This window comes from Argopecten irradians, chromosome 13 (assembly GCF_041381155.1).
Source record: "Argopecten irradians isolate NY chromosome 13, Ai_NY, whole genome shotgun sequence".
Taxonomy (NCBI): Eukaryota; Metazoa; Mollusca; class Bivalvia; order Pectinida; family Pectinidae; genus Argopecten; species Argopecten irradians.
The window spans coordinates 17,618,576-17,642,965 of NC_091146.1; the positions used below are offsets into that span (position 1 = coordinate 17,618,576).

Consider the following 24,390-nt stretch of genomic DNA (forward strand, 5'->3'; position numbering starts at 1 on the left):
GGTAATATTCGGTGAAATTTGTCAATAGCAAACATGCTATTGACCAAATAATTTATTATCGATCTCATAACCCGATGAACGGTCAAAGAGGTCATTTCCGACGAAATTTATCTGTAGCTAAAATGTTATTGACCAAACAATTCATTGCCGATCCCCTGACCCGACTAAGGGTCACAAAGGTCATTTTTGGTGAAATATACCTAAACCGAAACATTTGAATATATAATGCCCATTGTCATAGTTTAACTCCAACTGATCCCTTACATTCTTATTATTTTTAATAATGTCACTTTCATATATATACTGATAACAAGCAACCTTTCACGGCTACTAAATTTCGCGATTTTGATTTCAAAAATTCGCGGATTGAGAAATTGAACGGAAATTTATATTAATAAATATGTTGAATATGGTAGTTAGCGGAGATAAACTTTCGCGGATTAACTTGTATCTAGAAAGCGAAGGAAGATCACTGTTGACAGAATGTCGGTTTACAATAATTGCGATATGATTATTAAACACAAATCTTCCTCTACATTATGTTTACATTTATAATTATTTTAGAGACAGTTTCCTGTGCTAATTCAAAATAAAGCGCATCTACCTAAAGATGTGACGTGCAATAAATGTTAACCATTTTGGGTACACTCTTAGTTACATACAATGGTTACCAGCGTGTAATCTGTATATTTACTTATACAATGCAATATCAAAATGTAATGTAACATTCATCACACTTCAGGTACATCTACTCGTAAGGCATCTTTGTTTCATTAATATAATTGTTTTCTAAACAATAATACTGAATTAAGTGAATTTTATTGTGGAGTAAATTGAAAGTATCACATACACTGTAATGGCACAAATTGTAAATATTTCTAACTTTTTAATTGAATGCTGATTTGATCTTACAGTTAGTAAAATGCTTTTAACCATCGTTATAAAGAAACCATAAAACATTTGTTTCAAGCCGATAAATGTTAAAAAAGACGATAGTTACATATGTATATGCATTTTATCATCAATAGATTTGGATATTCAAATTAAGCATTGACGAATTATTTTCATTCGCTAGACAGAGATAAAACTGAGATATACGTACATGTATGCTTGGCTATAATCTAGATTAAATCGAGATAGTGCAAAGATTTGTGTATCGCGAAAATAAATTGATGTAAATTATTGTACAATGCATCATGCATTATTTAGCAGCTGGCTCTACAGATTTCTTTAAAACACTTTATATTTTAACAAGATACGCTTTTTTCCAAAAGAATACCTAGCTGCATTTAAAGAATTATTGAAAGTACAACGAATGAAGTACGCCCATTTTTACAAACGTGTTATATGAGGTATATCTGTATGACACACAGTGACGAGAAAGTCGATGTGGTGTAGAATATAATTACTTAAATTAGACCGAGGATAACATGTATCGTGTATTAGTCGGAACCAACGGCTTGTGACACTGAGAGAACACTTATGGCGCCATTTACAACATCTTGAGTTTTAGTGAAGCTATCTGAATAGGGGAGAGGGAATACATTGTTAGAAAGTGGTGCAGCATGTACGTGGTATGTTGAAATATAAAATATATTATCATTACACCTTGCTCAAAAATAGGATTAATGACAGTTTTATTATATAATTATGTAGCGAATTTGCAGTTTTATCATCAAAGATAAATTCCAGAATTCAATTAATTGATTCAATTGCAAGATTATTCAGAGAATGTAGGTGAAAAAACATATATCAAGAATTTAAAACTAGTGCAAGCGGCATTTGATGCACCAATCTTCCGACAGGTTGTACATTAAACACTATCTCTGAGGTAATTTATACATATTACGTAATATTATTATCGCTTATGTATAACAAATATAGACCATACATGTAAGTGTAATGCAATATGAAATCTATTAAACGAGTTTAATCATTTAAAGCGGAGTCTTTCAGGTACTTCAGAGAGAAGGCTTCGTTTTGATCGTTCGATCATCTCAATCGGACGGTACATTGTAAATGTATACGAATCGCACACTTAATTTAATTTGTGCGGTTCGTATCACATACCGCATAAATTTGCGAACGATGTCTGTACAATGCGCTCTCCCATTTTTTGTTGTTGTTGTGCGAATTTCACCGATCATTTAGACTTCTCATGCCAGGAGTAGCAAAGATGTCATCGCCGCAAAAGTTACCGACATCACAGTAAATATCACATTAGTCAAATACATATATTTCGTTCATAGATATTTAACTTGTCTGACAATATATTTATGTCAATTTATTATCAGGGGAAGTAACTCGATTCGACTAATAAAACGACCAAACTTTGGGGAAAATGTGTTTCTGAAATTACCGTTTTAGTTATCCAGCTAACCAGATAATTTATCTTTAATTTGGTACTACACCTGTCCTTCACCCCTAGTTTATAACCTATGACCTCACTAAGGCCGCACGATCTTTAACCCGCCGCGTTTCCGAAACGAAACGTAGTGGGCACATAAAGATTATTACATCACATGTTTACAAGCGTAACGTCATACTTTTCTGAGCACACGACAAGCATTTCAATTACAAATCAATGACTTCACAATCGATACCTATCCTCTATGGAGGTACTTATATAACATGTAAATAATGAGCAGGAAGAAATGATAATAATAATGATTAATTTCAATTCAAATATATTTAATACGAAAATGTAAAAAATATACAAATATTAATTGGTGATGCAATCCATCTTTTGAAAATATATGAAGTGCTCAATAAAGTACGTTCAATGTTATGTTATTTAGCATCTTCAGAAAAATCACCACACCTTTACGATTTAATACGGAAATTACAATGTAATAAACAGGGTACGTATTTATCTAGAGACGTAATTAAAATGGTTAAACGAAATTAAATTAAGATCATCTATGCTGAATGGAATGTTTTGGTATCGAAAAAATTCAATCTGAATAAAATATAAATAAATAAGCATACAAATTGCATATAATGATACAATCAAATTCGTGTCTATTCGAAGGTTCCGTACCATAGAGTTGTAAACACGCATTAAGTTCTGTCTGACGTGTTGGATCGACGCCTTGCATCCTCATAATGACAAAACTGCTCAAACAAGAAAATAAAAACAACGAAACATACCATCAGTGAGTGCTTATTTTTTTCCCTGTTCAATAACATAGTTCGGATTCACAGTGCTGACTATCATATAGTCCAGAAACTGATTATTTATTTCAGTGAACAATGCTAAACTATTTGTACACGTGAAAAAAATCAAAACGATAGCGCTGAAAACCTTATAACCTGCATCAGGGTGATTCTGGATTTGTGTCATAACAGTTTCCCCTGAAAATATAAATGAGGACATTCAACTAATTATGTTGTTATCCATGTTGAAACAATATTATCATTATCCTCTGAACGGGACTTCGTCGTCAGGGGTAATCGTGTCACTAGCCTTGCAAGGGTAAACGGTGGAATTTGGAAGCGGATACCGATGACACTGGAATTTGGCTGGCCACTTTAGTCCGTTATACAACCTCCGGTAGGTAGCCTCACATGATGCTTTAACCTCTTCACAGACCTGTCGGCACGGCAGGACTATTGGCCTGTTGTTAGACGGACACCAAGACTGATATACCCCGCACATAAAGAAACGCAGGTTCGGGCTACAGTTGGACCGCAAGAGCTGACGATAGTTTTCTAATTCTGTTGAAATCATTTGTGGATCGTCCTGCTGAAAGAAATTTGGAAGAGAAACCTTCGAAATGTTAAATCCATTGCACAACTCGATTTGATTCGGCTGGCAGAAGTTGTGTTGGCGGTCTCTTGGTTTCTTAAGCTTTTTGTAGGGCTTGACACAATTCTTGGATTTCTTCCGTGGTAGCTGTTTACACTTGAGAACTTTTGTTGGCCAGGCCATGTTGTATGATGAGAACGCGCGTCGACACTCTTTCTTGGCGTACAGGCACCCTTCCCTACAAGGCAACTTCACAGACACAGTGGTCCCTTTTGTCTTACACTCGGGAAAGTAGACACCACAGATCGTAGACCGGAAGTTGTTCGAACACGATAAGTCCATGTTTGCCCAGTAGCGTTCCATTCTCCTAGAAATAAAAATGGGTTATCACGTTAGAATATTTAAAACTAAAAAAATCATCAACGTTCCTTTATCATAGGATAGGTCCCAGCCTGAATTTCCAAATGGCTAACACTTTAGAAGATGGAAAACTAAAAATAGATCAGCAGCGCCCCCTCTGTCACAGAATATGCCACAACCTATTATTAAAAAAAGTAATACGTTAGAATATGGTAAAGTTAGAATATATATCATCAACTACCATTACTATAGAACATGCGTTGTCTATGCTGTAAATTACTTATATTTCGGGTTAATTTATTTTTACGTTGCTTTGTAGCGTTCCATTATCATAAAAAATAAAATAGTGACATGATATAATATGAAAACTTAAAAATAGGTCATCAACGCCACATTACCATTCAACGTGAGTTGTCTATAGCGTAAATTACTTCTATTTGGGGTTAATTTATTTCCGCGTTTATTCGCGAGTCGAGTCGAGTCACGAATATTTGTATACTCTAACAGACCTGAGTGTTGTTTATTTCGTTTGTTTCCGTCTATACACACATTGCAATACTACACTTTAAAATGACTTTCAGGTGGGGCGTTTTAACATGTTCTAGAACTCATTTTTTGATTACAAGGGAGTGCTTATCGTGTTAATGCTCTAGATCTGTTTCATGGTTTAAGAGGGCGACATAATAGTTATACCCTCAAGGATATTTATGACGAATTAACGCTCGGGTTTTGTTTCCTGGCTGAGAAAATATCATACATATGTAACATATCCCTGCATGACTGTTTTCTCTCCTCCTTGAAGTTCAACATAACTGGAAGTTTGTCAACTCTTTAAGTTTAATGTCAGTTTGATGTGGCTGGGTAGGGTGTACTGTTCGGTGTCTTTAGCCGTATGGTCCAGCGAGGTAACACTATAATATGGGGAAGTTGTCCGGTATCACAAAGAGACACAACAGGATGGAAAACGCCTCACGCAAAACGGGTAAGGTAGTCTTAAACTATCTTAACATATGTATTGGGTCGTTGAGTGCTATCAACCGACCAATTCTTTTGTGTAGCGGTATACACGAAAGAAAATTTGAATATATATTTTTATGTGCACATGTGCGTGAATTTGTGCAATTTGGCAAACATACATGTAGCTATAAGGGACATATCACTTAACATATATATCCGCTGGTTTATTGCTGAATGTGAACGAAAATACTTATGATTTTTTATGTCATAGATGTAAAATATAGAAAACCAGAGTGCAACACTTGATATTACATATTTAAGTTTATTCTTATAATCCAATATCATATCTTTGATTTCTTGATTTTTTAGATATATTTGTTTCCTTTTTTATTCCCATTAACATATGTATTGGGCCATTAAAATCATTATGTCGCTTTTTTGAGAAAATCAGAAGTGACGTAACGAATTAAATCGAGTCGTTGTTTACAAAATGTAGATAAAACATACACCCAGAATCCAGTCAAATTATAAAAATTGTATAGGCAATGGGGATATTATATCAACTTAATTAATATATGTACAATGTAACCTTTGCTTTGCAAACAGACACGCGTTCGAACTGTTTATCTCTATTTGCAAAATATAAATGCCATGTTTCAAATACATCCTGATTATTGTCGTGTATTTTAAAACATACTTCTAAAATAAACATGTGAAAGAATAAATTTTGAATAGATTCCGGTCACATAATTAAAGGGACGTTATCCATGGCATCACGTAGAAATAGCTACATATGTAAGAATATGCATACCTGTATGCTTGTGCCTGCGTTGTGTGTCCAAACAAGTTCGGCATTTTTGTCTTTCTGTACCTCAAGAATCCCCTACACATCGGGGCCAAAATTTCTTCACATTGATCATCGCCTGTTATCTCCCGATAGAGGACGGCAACAAGGAGAACCAATATCGCCTTCATCATTTCCTCGGATTAATCCGGAAAACGACGATTTTTATTCGGAAATCCGACTAACGTTGCTTATAACATGCAGTGTTTCTCGCCTTCCATTGACTGATAAATCACCAGTTTAAGTTTGATGTGTCAAGTGATCGACAAAGGCATTCTCGGTTGTACAACAGTTCGCAATGTTAGCAACAAGTAGCTCTCTTAAGCCGGGCCATATAAAATCATCACTGCATGTTAACCACCCTCGCCCTATTTCTATAGACCGATAAGGTGGGATAACATTCTCGATACTGTATAGATTTAAATAACTATATAAATTTCGCGATTACCTCCTTGAGGCTACTGTTGCAATTAACAGTACATGTACAATGTATATGTTCTAGCGTGTGTTGATTTTAACGTTAGCAAGCTACACAGGTTTTCTTCCTCATCTCTCCACTATTTGTTGACATTTAACTTACAGAACTTGCCCGCAAATGTAGCGAATTTTAAGTCCCTGCGATTAAAACCAACTTTTCGTTATTGGTGTTAAAACATAAACAGTTCTCGATTTTGTGAGTATGCAAACTCTCCGATTTTCTATCAGATACTAAATATATGAAATAAACATATATACGCTACTTGTATAGGTCTAATCATAATTGCAGTTGAATGCAACTTCATAGACTTATAATGAATGAACAATCAAATCTGGCTTGGCTTAGTTTTGGTTTGTTTTACACCGTATAAACATCAAGGGCATTGTAGTAACTTTTGGTTTACATATACAAAATGTCGATCTTTTTTCTTTTTTGATACGCTGGCTTTCGTCCACCCAACAAACCTAGCAAATCCTTTAATGACCCTGGCAGTTACTAGGGCATAACATGAAATCAAAAGAAGCAATCAATTTCAGGATATAAAATCACAGAACAACGCCGACCTATCGAAGCTCCCGTTCCCTCCCTAATCCCGGTACCCGATAGACTATCTCAGTATCCACTCTTCATATTTGTTTCATAAGAAGTCATATCATGGTTTTCGTTTATCTTTGTGTAGTAAATATTGTTAAATACACATGTATTTTATTTAATTAATAATTGAAAGAATAAAATTATGATATTTGGGTCTTTATCTTGCGGTTTTTTTACTCTAATATTTGTCTGTTAATCATAAAACAATCGCCGATTCATCCTTGCGCTATAAGTTGTTCAAAAACACTTTTGCGCTGAAAATTGATTACGTCAAACATACGTAAATTAACAGTTACCTCCTTATGATTCAATTTTGATTGTAACGAGAATTCCCATTGCCTTAAAAAATCAGTTTATCAGCCCATAAAAGAAATAAATGGGGTTCCGTTTGTAACGTCGCTTCTGATTGGATGAGATAACGGCGTAATGATTTCATAGACAAAATAGTACCAAAATTAATTATAAACATGGAAGAGATTATTTTTAGTATATTGAATTACATTTTAAGGATTAATTTTAATAGATTGTTTTTATGTTATGGAGGTATAACACCCAAATGTGGGTCATAAACCGTTTAGAGTACATTAAGATTTTTGTGTTATATCTACATAACATAATAAATTCTATTCAATTTAATCCTTAAACAATAACACAATCTTGTTTATGTCTTGTATAAATCTTCCTGTATTGGTCATGAAACAAGTTTTATTTTCTTTCTTAACACCATGAAAAATTGCAATAGCGTCATATCCCCTTTTGTGAGCACCTTTCAGTAATAAACATTTGTAGTGTACGACTTTATGTAGACAGAGGCTATTGTTGAAGGCCACAATCCCCAGATGTGTGTCAATTGCTGCTATAGGGTCATGTAAGGTGAACCGGGATCTTACGGCAGCCCAGGTAGGACCCAGTACAGGGAACACAATTACTACATTTATTTTGATCCATCAGAGCTATTGTATGTGTATTTTAATCGGTTGCGGATTTGATTTATAGCATTATAATGGTATTGGATGTTCATTTTTCAAAGCCTTTATTGGTTGTTTCAGGGATCAAGTAATGTTTCATTATCTTCTCGTAAATGCATTAAAATTGACGAAAGGAGGGTAACACAATGCGTTTATGACATATAAATGTGTATTTATTGTAGACTGTAAGACTGAAGTATAGGAGAGGTAATTACTACATTTAATTTGATCCATCAAGAAATATTTCATTTCGGTTGAATAATTTGATTCAAAGCAATATATTTATATATAATTTCATACTGAAATCATTTAAAAAGACTTCAAAGGTTGTTTCAAGAGACACAGAATGATTCATTATCCCTCGTAAACGCATTAAAATGGAATAACATAGAGTATCAGTGCTCTCAGGTAGGACTGAAGTACAGGGCACGTAAAATTACATTTTACATTTGATTTGTGTGTATTAGTGCTATATATATAGTTTCGTTTCACTTTGTCAGTGTGAAATACCGAGATTCAATAAAAAAAAAAACTAGGCTTGTACATCCGCTCCACTACGATATTCTACATACCTTACGTTTGTAATAGAGCGTAATATTGAGTCTAATTTTAATTATATTGACTGGATATTTTAGATATATCGCTGGAAGTACTAAGTAAGAAAATAATGCTTCCCGACGACTAATATCCACGATCTCACTTTGGCGCATCCTCTTTACAATTATTTTGATGTACATGTACATCAAAAGTCTTCTGGTGCCTTCAATTGTACTATGAAATAGTCCTTGGATGGTTGATATAACGTCAGTGATAGTAAGTGATAGTAACTCTGGAGTATCGAGGGTGACTTTGATGGTTAAATGGGATTAATAGCAATATAATGGCAGCAAACATAAACCCTCAAAGGTTGTTCAGGGGTCAAATATGCTTTACTGGAGGAAAGAGGTTAATGTTATAAGTTCAGATCATTCAAATGTGTGTGTCAATATGATGTAAACTGTCCCCGATCATTCAACTTTAAACTTAATATAAAACATTACTAGTTTCCGTTCCCCCGAAAACTGATTTTTGTCAATCGGAAAACCAAAATTGTCCTGCCTAGTAAACTCGTAAATCTACAGAAGTGGTTTTGTATTTTTTCTTGATATTTCCCCCGTGGACTTCCATACATCTTAACTCTTGACTGTAGTATGTTCACACCAGTTACAGCATGTAGGGTGTTGACAGTGGAAGACATGGGCGATGGGTGTACAGTACTACATTGGGCATATGTCACGTACAACACTTGGACAGATTTGAAGTGCATATACACCGCACAAGTAATTTTAAATTTGAAAAATATTTTGTGAAATTAATGCCAACGAATAGGCAAATCGTCAGAAAATTCAGAACATTACATGTGGATGTACTGGGACACCTGCAATAAACAAAACTTGTAATATGTTTTTACTGATATTGGAAACGAATACCATCCTTATGAAATGTTGAAAAGTTTAAGAAAAATATATATACAAAATTACTATAATAGAAATCCTAGTGCTATCAAAATGAAAGGCCTATTTACCATGCATGGATGTGACATAAATTAAAAAAAAAACTATTAATTGAATATGTACATTATACATCATATTGTAATGCGTTGTCACGCTATGTGCCCTTTATACATGCATGACTAAATATATGTATGTTTACCTCCTGTTACATACTTGTATGTCTGAGAGTGGAAGACAATCTGAATCACCAAAAGCACTCCTTCGTTTGAACACCAAATAAAAATTGAGATTGATAATATATATGACAGGACAAAGCTGATGTACACGGGTAGCAACGCATATTGCTAATATCATTAGTGTTTACTGTGTTAATATTGTACCATGATAGTAGAAATTTTTGTGTATAGATATTTCTTTCATAATTACACGTGTAATACTGGCTGATCTAGGGCAAGACACTCATGTCGCATGAGGCTGTATTGCATGGCTACACATGCAATAAAGCCTCGTGACGTCACGGCGTCAACGAAATCTCTATTTCCTCGGTAAAATTTTAACATTTTTTTCACAAAATTGACTGGTCTTACTATAAAAGATGCAAGCAACGGAATTTGTGTTGAAAATATCACGTTATTTTTCATGTATGGAAAATTGACTTCCAGTCGTGGATTTCTTCGAATTCATTTCAAAATGGCGGGATATTATAGTCGTAAAATGTCAATAAAACGTCGAGGTATGAAAGAAATATACTCTTTCATAAGTGGCTATGAAGGATAGGGAGATTCTACCCTCGGGATCACAATATGTTGCAAAACCCTCGGCAAGCCTCGGGTTTTACTACATTTTGTGACCCTCGGGTAGAATATCTCTATCCTTCATATCCACTTATGAAATAGTCTTACAATGTATATTATTACTATGATATATTTATAAATTGTCTGCTTTCTCTCCATTCTCACTCTGTATAGTTTATTATCACCTTCAGGCAAGATGATACCTCCATGTACCGGGTTTATGTTATACATCTACATCACTCTGACTAAAAGATACGACTGAAGTTTTTGGGTATATTATATGAATTACAACAGAGAATGGAAATGTCCAGTTAATGTCATTTTTATTAAATGACAAGTAATAACATGGCAGACATGGTAACAACAATATCAGCCATGCTGCATAAACATATATACAACATAAGTAAATATTTTGATATAACCAAAAAGGTGGTGCATCAAAACATGCCACAGGACTGCAATGACTTCAGTTATTTCAGTCCCGCGCCACCCAGATTTGTATCACCTTAATTAAGGCAAGATGATGCCTCCATGTCCCGGATAAATTATTACATTAAAAGCAATACCATTTCTAAACCTATCGTGCGTGAAGAGACTCTATCATTTTATTAAATATCGTCAAACCAGCTCAGATTGTAAATACCTCTCCACAAATGTTTTTTCGAGAGAGTGGGCGGCCTGACAACGTCGATTCATCAAGCCTCTCTCCCTATTAATTTCTCACACTGATTGACGTTGTACTGAAACTGTATTAAAACATTGGTTTTCAAACCTGACATTCTTCTTTCTTCTTATATATACGACGCACACCTACACCATCTTTGATTTTCATAGACGACATTTCAACCATATATCTAATAATGTACATGTAATTAATGGACCTATCATGGATTCTATAAATACTCTCTTTATCCTTGTTGTGTCCTGCAGGTAGGCCTTCAGAACCGTACCTGCTGCCCATATTGCATGATCGTAAAAGGCGACTAAGTTGAAATATGATGAAACTATCTCTGAACTGGCACGTTGAACTGCTCATCAAACATGTATCATAAGACCGAAAAGGAGACGCTATCGGAAAACACGCTTAGTCACTATGTCTTCATTTAGTCCAGACATTTGAAGATATCATGTATTTGCGTATTTCTATAGCTAAAAGATAATTTAATTATCGATACATGCCTTGGTATTTGTAAGCAGTGGAATGTAGCATATGGATGTTTCAAAGTTTATAGAGCCGATTTTCGCCGGCACCAGGCGACATGTTTTCACTTGTCGATCAATACGAATACCTCTAATGAGGCATATATGATTATCATTTTAATGTAAAATTATCAGGTAAAATTCGTTTAAAATTTGAGTCATATTAAACAAGGTTACGTATAGAAAATATGTGATAGAATAACCTTGGGTCCTTTCTGAACTGCCATTCTATCGATCAGATCCTATATCCGGATTCGTTTCTATACAGTGTAATTTTTGTGCGGTCTCCTTAAGTCGTAACATTGGGCTAGAGTTCTTTTAGATGAATAATTTAATAAATATCCAAGCAAAAACCTGTGCGTGGATATACCCACCTGACGTTAATTAAGACGGGTAGTATCGAGGTCTGCACTAGAGGGATCAGAAATGAATACTAAATCACGTTACTTTTTCGGAATGATTCTATGCATGTTTGCAATAGGATTTCTGTGTATTCGATATACTAAATTTCAATTAAATATTGACGATATTAAATTTAATATCACGTATAGTCGGAAACTGACGAAAAATCCAGAGTTGTTACCAAAGGAACTGGAGTATTGTCCATTGCGGAATGTTTCTATTATGAAAAAGAAGGCAAAATTCATACATGTGGGACTTCTAAGCTACCCTGGGTCGGGAAATACCTGGACACGCCATATGATACAACAACTGACAGGTACGAAGCATCATTTAGAACGAATTTGATAATGTAAAATATAGTGCATTCTTTGAAGGAATTGTGTATTTCATATCTCATTGAACGAAGCGGTCAAGTGTGTATCTTTTTTAACATCGCGGTCGCGTGTTTGCCTGCTATTGGGCGTTGTATTTGCCTAATGAACGCAATTCAATCAGTTAACAGAAAATGGTTTTAATGAGACATGTAGTCGTTAGGTGTTTGATTTTGGGATTTACTTTTTGTATCTTATTCGTGGGAAGTTATTGAAAGGACTGAGTTGATATAACTCGTTTCCAATTCTTTTGTTATTCAACAATAAAATATGTTTCAATTCGAGTAAGGTTATCCGATGTGCCACGATTGTGATCAATCCACAGGCTTGAAATATGCTCTAAATTACCAACACAATAATATCATCTATATTTTTCAGGTTATTGTACCGGCACTGTTTATTGTGATCAGTTTTTAGCCAGAAAAGGATTTCCCGGAGAATGCGTCTTTCCTAATACAAAGACAAAAGGTTGTGTAGTATATAAAAGTCACTATAACGTGAAGGATAAGCTCAGAGGATTCCAAAAGGCCATAATACTGATAAGAAACCCATTCGATGCTCTTAAAGCTTTCTTCAACTGGAATACTGGAAAACGATCTCAATATTCAGTGAATGCAGCAGTCCTCCAAAACAATAATAAGACAAGAATTATTAAGGATCGATTTCATGCCTTGGTGGACCCATCGAGATTCAACTCATCTGGTAAGATAACTTTGATATCTTTTGTCCGCATAAAATGAAGAGTCGGGCAAAGAAAACCAGTCGAAATGCGTTCATATGCCTTTCAAAAGTCCTATCATACCAAAACGACGGTCGAGGTCTGTTTGTGTTGTCCAATTTTGACCATTGAAATTTACCGTGTAAAAGCACAGTTCTAAAAGCAAAGTCTTTGAAAGTGAGGCTGCGTGGAAAGGTCACAACGAACATAGCCAGCCAGGAGTAGGTTTTATGATTGTAATAATGAAAAAACATTTTTTTCGCATGTAGTGCGATTTTGATTGGAATTTTTATTTTTTTTTATTTTATAAAGGATATACTGAATTTCTTAAAACCATTTTTACCGACTTTAGCCTTCCTTTGCCCGACTACATATATGTGTGTTTATTTAGTTTCATTGAGGACTGTTGTATGTTTGAGAGAATTAGACAATTATTACAGTGTTAGTTTATAAACTCTGAAGGCAACTGTTTGCAAATAAAACCTTATCCCAACAAAACTACAACAACCGATTAATAAAGAAATACCGGTAGATGATCATAGATGGGTGGCTATGTGATATGAAATTTTCCATACCACTTCAATAATTTGATATGCCACACCTCTATTCGAGCGACATATCAACTTATTCAACAAGCTTGATAAATTTGATATCACATAGTCACGAGTGTAAGATTCTATTTATAACATAACTTTTATGAATATAAATATAGGTATGTTTTTTTTAATTCCATCGTTATATAAAACAGTAGAAATCAGGGTCGGATATGACGTTTCCGTCTAATAATATCTTATTTCCATTCAAGCATGGAACATTTTAGAATTTACATACTTCATATCATAACATTATTATGAAAGCTAACAAACAAGAGTCAATATGGTACTATTTGAAATATATTGTTTCATATGCCTAGTAGATGCATAATAACAAAAGCCGCTCTGACTAAATACAATGAGGGAGGAAACTTATGACGAAGAATGTACTAGTATATGATTGAGTAAAACATATCGTGAGCAAGTCAAATAATCTTACCGAAATATTTAAATCTATGCAATACCAAGTTACAAATTGTAAAAAAAATTGTAATTTCTAATTATTCTTCATTTTGTTAAAGAGTGAGACATCTTAAGTTTCCATTAAAACCTTAGATAATATGGAGAGTTTACATGTAATACGTTATGCTTTCGTCAATATACTTGTGCGTAAATAATGAAAAAGATATCAGCAGTACTTTCTGAGCAACAGTGGTAACAAACTAGAAAATTGGCAAAATAACAAATGTTGTCTATCAGTCATGTAACGGTGATAGGTCACGCCTCCAGAAAAAAAGAACCTTGTGACTTTATCGATAAATGCGGAATAAATGTGGATTGAATTATCAATGACGTCATCAAATTCAACACAAAGCGACTTTGATGTTGTCAAGGCACAATTTAATGCCTCTTTACAATGGAAATGTTATAGTTATACTTATTACTATGGTAAAAAAATCAGTTATCAGTTTATTAAGTGGATAAAATCCACTTAATATACCGATAATTGATTACTATGGATATCTTAACCCTAATTCTAATTATTTAATCTACAAATGTATAGAAATTACGAAGTGTTTTCAAAACCAATCTGATGAGCCATCTTTGCGAAATGGATTTTATCTTTGAAAACATTGAGGTCCTGGTCCAATAAAAAATATCTGGTTTGGTGGTTGATAATGTATCAATGTAACCATAAAGCCCCGGTCACACATTCACGGATCACCTCGCCGGATTAGCTACGGATACAATCCGGCATCATTCGTAGTATTCTGTAATGGTCCGCAGATTTCCGTATAGTAGCCGTAGTATTGCGTAGTTACACTTTGAAGTATTTTTATATCCGTGGCAAATTTTGAACATGTTCAAAATTTAGCTACGGTTCAAACATCCGTAGTATGTCCCTACTTTACCGTTTTGGAACGTACTGAACCGTGCTACTCCCTATTACAACCGTATTAACCCGTACGTATCGAATATTCAACAGTTTGTTACGGTGAACTACGTGTTAATGCGGTTCAGCCACGTAATTGATAATGAACAATACGGTTTAGTACGTATTGGTCACGACGCAATACGATGCAGTTACGTTGCATTACGGATAGGTCAGATTCAACCAGGATTGTCAAGGATGATAACGGTAAACTACGTTAAATCACGATAAAATACGGAATATTACGATCTACCACGTTACTAATACTGTCACAAGATTGGCAAGTACAAAACAAGAGATACCTAAAAAGGCCGCGTATTTATAGGGCCCATCGTAGTGATGTGTCATGACGTAGAGATGACCAATAAATGGTGCCATTATAACACATATATACGTATGTATTGATGCAGTCAAAAATGTTCGAGTCGAAAAAAAGTTACTGGAAACAGAGAAAAGAAATGACTTTTCTGAAGACTCTTCCGTGGTATTTGTGGTTAGATTCCAGTTAAATATACATTTCTATAATAGGTACATGGCATTTATCTAAGAGATATGAAGTAAACTTGGTATTGTGCCGACAGTTTTCCGATCCGAAACTGAAAATTTATATCACATTACTTGACTGCAAAAGATTCTTACCACACGATGATATATGGTGTCCAGTTTGTATACATTATTATTTGGAATGCTTGTGGTGATATTCGTACTTTTCTGAACCCGAGCAGTTGCAATATGTACATTGAAGCTAAATAATTTGCAATTAAATTACAGTTCCCGTATTATTTTGGTGTTCTAGATGGCAAACCAGATGATACCTACATTACAACTATAAAGGGTATCATTTAGTGGTGTTAAGGTGTTAATTTCGAATTCAAGATGTTTAATGTTGGTTCTCAACGTGGTACTTTGATGAGATGTCCGGTAACCAGAATGAATTGAAGAGGGAATTCGAAAATGGATTATTTGGCATGGTTATAACATCCAAAATGGGAAGCCACTACGCTATCTTAACATTATTGGCGACGACGTATTTGGTAGGACATGTTGATGTTCTTTTCCTTGTTTAGATTTCAGTATTGTGTTACTTAGGGAAACGATTTTAGTGTCAAGTTGTCCGTGTACCTTAACAATATATTGTATATATCACTTATGTTATCAAATGGCCCACGACGTTGAGTACCCATAGTATATTCGTGAAGACCCGTAGACACACCGTTGCAAAGCCGTATCGGAACCGTATCGAACATTGAAAATTAGCTGTTTTCCTAGGTCATCCGTGAAATTAAATCCGTAGTGGCACCGTCGAGATGATCCGTGAATATGTGACCGGGGCATTATGTACGTGTTGGTTAAGGGCGTGTGTTTAGAACCGTCACTGGTGATGTGTTGTCGTGAACAATAAAAAGTTGATATTTCCCAACTTATAGATAGTATGGTATTGTTAACATTGATGAACTCAACCATCAACTGTGTATCATATTGCTGAGCTTAATAAGACAGATGAGCAATGAGGTCTATAAAATAGAGATGTGAGAGATATGATGACGTGTCTGATATTGTTTGTATAGATTTGGTCACTGATACTAAAACCTTTTGTAATTGCAATAACTCTATGTTTTAGCCTGGTATACATATGTGAAGCGGCAAAGTATTGAGTGGAGGAATTCCTACTTAACATGGCTGAATGTATTTGATAACCGTTCCTTGGTTGTGCGTTATAAGGACCTGAGAGAAAACCTCATCCCAACACTGAGGAAGATCAGCAAATTCCTAAATGTCCAGCCGACAGAAATGGATTATATCTGTACAGATGTCAACAAAGAGGGACAACATCACCGGAAACAAACCTATTCACTAGAGACGGCGGACATATTTACAGATCAACTGATTGATATGGTAAATAATGTCATAATGACTGTCATGAACGCAACGAAAAACCGGTATAGTTTAAAGGATTTTATTTTTGTTAATCCGAGATAGTATTTGAAATGTTAAAGTCCCACTACCTTTCCGGACCAAACCATAAAAAGTTTCTTAAAACATTAATAACATCAGAAATTATATACCAATGGCCTAAAATGAGGTACATGTGTAACAACTTCCAACATATACAGGATTTACTGTGTGTCAGTGGGAGTCATTTCGCCGTTTGTTTTGCCGTCTGGCGCAGTGATAATCAATTACCGTGCGGTATTTAGGAAGACGGCGGGAAACATAAGAAATTGTTCCGATGATGATAATGAGTGTAGAATTAACGGTAAGTTAGTAACTTTTGCGGATCTACAAAATTATCGATCTCGTTTTACATTTCGATTTTAAAAACTAAAAGCCGTTTCGGAAAGGTAGTAGGCCTTTAAGTGAAAATGCCACAAAGTGATTATAGAATATCTATAATTAAATCACTATCACAAAGGCTTCATGTTCCCGGAATAACGTCCTTATAACTTTGTATATTTTGGCGTCGGGAAAATTTAGCGTTTTTGTATCAAATTGGGGTGATTAATTTTTGGTACGTTTAAATTTGGCGTTCCCTATGCCATGTAATTTTTTGTCGCATAACTTGATTTGATCGTAATGAAAAATGAAACTGAAGATTTACTAGATGAACATACACATAGATCCCGCAATAATGTAAAACTGACGTGATTAATTTTGAAGTCTATTCGATACAAAGACAACCCTTTAAAATATTTATCTTTAATAGTCACACATGTAAGTATAAACCTATACATGTTTGCACAAAAACAACCCATCTCCTACATGTAACGTTGGTCTTTTTCCCGGTTGACAGCACATACCTTAAATGTATACATCTGCATTAATGTAGCGTTATCGTGTTAGTAATTTATTCGAGAGTACGTAAAATGTTATTTGAATGGTAATGACAGTAAGATCCCGTTCAAATTACCTTAACATGTTACCATATTTATCAAATTCTCAAATCTTTAATTTAAGGCTGTTAGTTATTCTGAAAGGACTTGCATATATTCCGCTCTATTGGTTTCCATCGAATATAAGTTGTATGTGCCGTAGTTGGGTGAGAATTTGGACATGCTATTTGTTTCTTCAGTAATCAATTAAAAACCACCGTGTTTGGTAATTAAACTGTAGAAAAGCATTCAAATAAAGGCTTTAAGTCAAGGCCCATTTCTTTGCGATGCAGGTTTGGCTTATTATAATACATATTATGTACAACACTCTATGTACATGTATGCAGTAACTTATGACCTTTTGACCATCTCAGTATGGTTTTCAATTGTATATATTAAGTAAACAGACAGATTGTTTTGGTTTAGTAGATAGGCACATAGTTACTTAAGGACGGTCCATCATGTAGGCAATATGTTGATATGTTTGTATGTAGGCTTTTATAGTGAAATGATTGTTGTTTGTTGTTCATGTATTTTGCTTGACTCTAATAATGTTATAAAACGTCAAATATCAATCTAATATTATAGTTATCCTTGAAATCCACAAAACCAGAAAACGAAGAAGCTTCTTTAATAATATCAATATGAATAAAACATCTTTTTAAACAATTCATTAAAAAACTAAAATTAAAGGTCCCCTACCGTCCCGTAATGAATTTTAAGTTTTACAATGTAAATATAAAAAGAGATTGGTAATTTTTTAATAGTCGCAAACGTAAGCGAAATTAATCTCACGTTCAACATAGATTACGAAGGAAATGTTGCTTTTGTTTGCTATTGTACCCTAATCTTAGGTCATCGGTATATATTTTCTTAACATGCACGATTTGTGTTAATTCTAACAATCATTGAATGTTATCTTAAAGATCCAGTCTAATGCAATTATGCTTTAAAGATATGTTCTTAAAACCATGGTTCTATATAGTACATGAATGTAATTAGGTGGAGAGGGCGTATGTAGCATTTGCTTGCTTCTCAATTCAAAATTGAATCTTTTCGATTTAATGAAATATTTTGAAATGAAATATGTCTTTTCTTATGTTATCATTGTTTTTTAATGTTTATTTCGGAAATACAGTGGGCCTTTAAGTTGGATAGGCTGATTATACCATGATTGATTTTTGCATATGAGTTCATCATACAGTATATCTTGGATGAATCTATCGTTGGCGTCCATGCTTCAAGGTTGCCATCCTAAATATATTGGAAAATCCATTTATTTTCCACAATTAGAGTATGATAACCTATCAATAAATTGGTCTAAAATGCACACCCGACTAGCCCCCTCTTTATATATATTTCCTACTCATATTGCCTTAAGAGGTGTTATAAAATATTTAAAATTGATCATTTTTAAACCACCCTTATTGCACGATTTATCTATAAGATCACATAAAACTTTATCAGTTTTTCCGTTGCATCAAAATTCATATGGAATGTAATTGATATTTTTGTATATCAGATTCATAGGGAGTTTGAAAGAGTAATAAAGATTAAATATGGATATCTTTTATGATGGTTATCTTGCCAATTGAAGATCCATTTCTTCTTTTCTCTGAGTTTATTAACGTTTTTAATTGAACAAGTTTTTTTTGTCAAAACTTATCTATACTATTTTCATATTCAATGCCTAAGATATTGAAATCTGTTATACACCATGAATACATTATTCTGTGGTGAATTTCTTATATTTTTGTACTTTTTGCTGCCTATCTTTATTACCTGGGTATTGGTGAAAGTCATTTAAAAATTTCTGGCATTCAGCTTAATTCAATTGAATTTATTTGAAAAAAAAATATGAAACGTAGGATAGACTTTATGCCCATTTTTATACGCGACATATCATACAGACTATGCCAATTTAAGTAAAATTGAGATATTAGTAATTGTAGTTACACATTGCCCATTTGATGGCTGTACAGCAGACTTTAAAAATACTTCGTTGTTTCTACGTTTACGACCGAATCTGGCCTAGAAGTGAACACGTTTTTCCTGAGTTCTGAGTTCTGAATTACAACGCTGTTTATACAACTTGAAATTATGTCCCGTGTAACGTTCTTTCATTGGTATCGTAGACAAAGATATTGGAGATGACGGTTTCGTGATGTAAACTTTTCCTTTGTGATGTGAAAACGTTAATCAGATCCTCTCTAGCATGTCTGTGTTTAATTTATTGATAATTTTAATTCTGTTAGACGCTCTTTTCAGGCGAGACCTTTGAATCCATGTAGCAATTCAATTAGTAGCTCTTCGCTTCACAATGTACATTCTCTAACGTCTAAATAACAGTGGGTTTTGTATGGACTCCAAGCACTAGCTGCATGTTCTAAATGTGGATTTTCAAGAGCCTTAAATAACTGTTTAAAATGACCTGATACAATAATGTAATCCAAAGTATAATTTTGGCTATATTTATTAATTTTTAGATATATTCGCATGTCATGTTTGATAACTTTTTTACAAATCGATTCATTTAAGAAAGAAAATGAACTTCTGATAATCCAAAGTACTGAACTGACTATTATTTATTGATTTATTGAATGTAGTGTTCGAAAGTCCAATTTGGCGTCCACGGTTCCTTCCTGAAATAATTCTCACTAACGATTTTGTCAGTTATTCCAGGACTAGGTGTGACTTGCTAAGCAGGTAATTTAATTTTTCATCCATTATTGCGATGATCCCTTGCGTTTATTCGGGATGAAACGTAATACACCTAATCTACAGGGTCACATTTAGAGATTTATTCAAATATGTTTTGTATAACATTATCGTGCTGTATCATGTTCGTAAACGTCGACAGATTAAAGTGCACGACAGGACGGTAGTGTTCCCTGACATGTCCCAGTGTATTTATACAGTATAAAGGATCGTTTACTATAGATCCTTTAAAACTAACTACCATTAGGAATCCACGCTTCAAATCATACTGTAGTGTTTTTTTAAACGTGGGATCCATTCACAAACCACCCCATTAATGATTATAATCGGTTTCTATCACATTTAACAGTATTTCGTACCGGAGGCGATTCTTTTGCATTAGACGGAAATTTTAGAAACCTCTGTGAAAAGCTTTCATAAAATCCATTATTCGTTAAATTGCTATCAGACATTTTTAGTTAAAAGTTAAAAATATACATTTGAGATGAAAAAAAAAAATTCTTCAAAATTCGTTTTTGAGTCGAAACAAAATAGTGACTGCCCCTCATTAGAAACACAAAGAGTTGTCTCAGAATCGAATTTTGAAAAAAAAAAAACACCCACTTTATTATATATTTTAATCTCAAATATATATGTTTTAACTTACATTATCAGCTTTAAATTAAAAAGTGGAACAATGTGTTTAATAAGGAGCGGTGCCCATCCTAGCGCACTTACTCCGGTCCAGTGATAGCGAGCAAGCTTATTATGTAAAACTGTATATTGATCAGCTCGGTATGGATGTAAAACCTGGATTCTTTTAAAGACAAAAATTAATGTTAGAGAGGGCGCGCAGATTCATTGCTAAAGCTATCCAATGTTTTGATATTAGAACTCGTACCTATATATGTTTAGGTTTAATTGGATAACTTCCATAGAGGGATTTTTATCCTGCAACTGTCCCACATACTGACCGATAACTACTGCCGGATAAACTTGTGCTTTATCCGTCAATACGAAATGCTTTATCCGTCAATACGATCACGTGAATTTGTTCCATATCTGACGGAACTTTTTCTAACTTGACCCAGAACTTGAACCTTCCAGTGAATTAAACGTCATTCAGTCCCGCTAAAACGTGACGTCACATTCATCGGAATGACGTCATTTTTACGGTATCCAAAATCTCGTATGGCGGTGTCGTTTTTTTCTTGGCTCATGGCAAAGGTATGTATTGCAAAGTAATTTTTAAACGGGTATATATTGTTTTTTGAGTATTTTCATATTGTTTCAGTGATATATTACACTGAATGGATTTACGGATGGTGTTTGTGAATGCGCTTATTTATTTCCCACGGCAGTAAAAAGGAGTACACTCTCATTCGGTTTAGTGAATGAATATTTACCTCCGCATCAAAGAAGCGTCACGCTTCGAGCGAAACCAAGTAAATAACTGTCAATTTGCTTTCGTTTTGAATGCCATAATAGTTGCAGGATAAACAGAATACACGATTAGTATCTTGTTACATGAACGAATGACAGAAAGGAGAAACCAGCAGCTAAATTCAAAACACAATTTAATTATATATACAATATTATTACAGAGATGGTTTACGATATCTAAAGTAATTGGTGGTGGTACAAGACTAGTACGATGATTTAAAGTGTTACTTATCTGTATGCGAATGTCCTGGTATAATCCTTGATCCTTCCAGGTTTCAAATTAACAATAATCACAAATCCACAAGGAAAATTGAATGTCCACAGATGATTTGTAAAGTTCCAGGCAATATGAATAAATCCACACAAAGTGTTGTAATAATCCACAGATAAAGTCACAATAGCTCTCCCAATAGAATCTTATATGGCGCTGTACAATTCTTGATATGTCTTATTACAGGTCTCATTACAGTTCTGATTAGCCTTGGGCAGCTGGAGTATATATAGCTTAACCCTAATTCAAGAATATTGGAGAACCTTCTACTTCTAGAAATATCTAACTAAAAGCAGTAAACAAATAAACACACATAACTTTCTGGAAATAGATCATTCTAGATCTCTACTTAAAATCAACATGTTTACAAACATATTTGTTTATGCATGATTATATTCTAGAAAGTTCTATAACCTAGACTAATGATATGACCTTTATAGGATGTATTGATAAAAAAAGCTATAGGAGTTATCTCCCTTATCTACATGTATTTAGTGTACATACATAACACACCCCTCCTTAAAGAAAAGAAAATTTTCTTGAAAAGGAAACTTTCTTGACATATTAAGTCATATTTAAATCCTTGATAAAGCATCAGCTAGAATATTGTCTTTCCCTTTGATATGTTTGATGTCAAGATTGTACTCTTGCAAAGTCAAACTCCACCTGAGAATTTTAATCAGGATATCAATATTTGACATTCCCTAAATGTCCTTAGTTATAATGTCTATATCCTTCTAATGGACATTCCCAATATATCACCAGTTATAATGTCTATCTGTTTAATGGACATTCCATATATAGCCCTAGTTATAACACAGAGACCGGGTAGAAGCATTCGGACAAACGCGTCATAATATATACCGCTAAGTTTCGTGCGGCGAGTAAAAATCGGATGTACAGGTTAGTAGTAAAACGAATGACCGGAATTTAAAAAAATCAGGGATACCGTAGAAGGGTAGTGAAGAAAACCATGGTTGTGCATGAAGTCAATTTGAGGAAACGTGTGACATTTTGCTTTGATAAAAGAAATCTGACTGTAGAAAACTATTGGAAAGTTATTTTTTCTGATGAAAGTCAAATTGTGATCGGTAATGACAACAGACTTTTTATATGGAGGCGAAAAGATGAGGCATACCGGCCAGCCTGCATCTGTCCGCGGTCATACCGGAAACTTTCCGTGATGATTTGGGGGTGTATTACCCATCATTGAGTTGGTACTGTTTGCAGTGTAAATGGAACCATCAATTCACTAAAATATATTGGAATTTTGGAAGAGAATTTGTTGCCATGTTTAGCGAGACACTTCGCAAACCAAAACTACATTTTTCAAGAGGACAATGCTCCAGTTCACAAGGCTCGTGTTGTGTCTGGATATTTTACAAATCATGGTATTCCCACTTTAGAATGGCCCCCACAAAGTCCTGATTTAAATATCATCGAAAATGTGTTGTTAAAACTTAAAATACGACTAAAAACAGTGGTCAACAACATCACTAATCAAACAGAACTTTTTGACGAAATACAAATCATCTGGCAAGAAAGGTGTATACCAATCGATTCACGATCGTCTGAAGGAAGTGCGAAAGTCCAAGGGTCAGATCATCAAATATTAGGTCAGTATCAAAACATATATATTTCTTATAAAGAGTTTTATTTTTCTAGCGAGGTGTTCACATGAAGTTACGGTGGCCATTTTGTCCGAATACTTCTGTCTGGTCTCTGTATATATCCGTCTAATGGGCATTCCCTATATGTCCCTAGTTATAGTCTCTATCCGTCTAATGGACATTCCCTATATATTCCTAGTTATAATGTCTAGTCGTCTAATGGACATTCCCCCTTATGTCACTAGGTATATAACCTTTTTCCATCTAATTTACATAAAAAATCAGCCTTACTATATTATCTAAATTTTATGTGTTTTTTATGTTTTTAAAGCAAAAATACTCTAAAGACCATATAACTTGCCAATTCCAATAACTTTATCTCCATTAGATGTAAAATATTAAAATAATAGGTTATGATTCTACTCTTAGATGATTACCATTTTCATCACAATGAACTTAAGAACGATTTCTAACAAAATTTAACTTGATACTGCTTAGAATGTTGTCTGTCGCAATGCCGAGTTAGTAAACATATATTGAAGTAAAAATGGATGAGATTTCATATTTTTTTTGTGTGTAATTGTTTATTTGTCAAGGCATTTATATA

At 34.2% G+C, this 24,390-nt stretch overlaps 2 protein-coding genes across 2 annotated transcripts; one reads left to right on the top strand and one right to left on the bottom strand.

Moving 5' to 3' along the window:
- Positions 1-2,674: 2,674 nt before the first annotated feature.
- Positions 2,675-6,213, bottom strand: LOC138305907 (uncharacterized). Its single transcript, XM_069246182.1, has 2 exons — positions 5,877-6,213; positions 2,675-4,115 (listed from the first exon to the last, which is right to left on the bottom strand). Exons 1-2 carry the CDS (start codon positions 6,041-6,043, stop codon positions 3,419-3,421), a joined length of 864 nt encoding a protein of 287 aa, XP_069102283.1. The 5' UTR covers positions 6,044-6,213; the 3' UTR covers positions 2,675-3,418.
- A 5,517-nt stretch (positions 6,214-11,730) lies between these two features.
- On the top strand, positions 11,731-17,999 carry LOC138306453 (sialate:O-sulfotransferase 1-like). Its single transcript, XM_069246914.1, has 3 exons — positions 11,731-12,154; positions 12,588-12,911; positions 16,514-17,999. Exons 1-3 carry the CDS (start codon positions 11,863-11,865, stop codon positions 16,870-16,872), a joined length of 975 nt encoding a protein of 324 aa, XP_069103015.1. The 5' UTR covers positions 11,731-11,862; the 3' UTR covers positions 16,873-17,999.
- Positions 18,000-24,390: the final 6,391 nt, after the last annotated feature.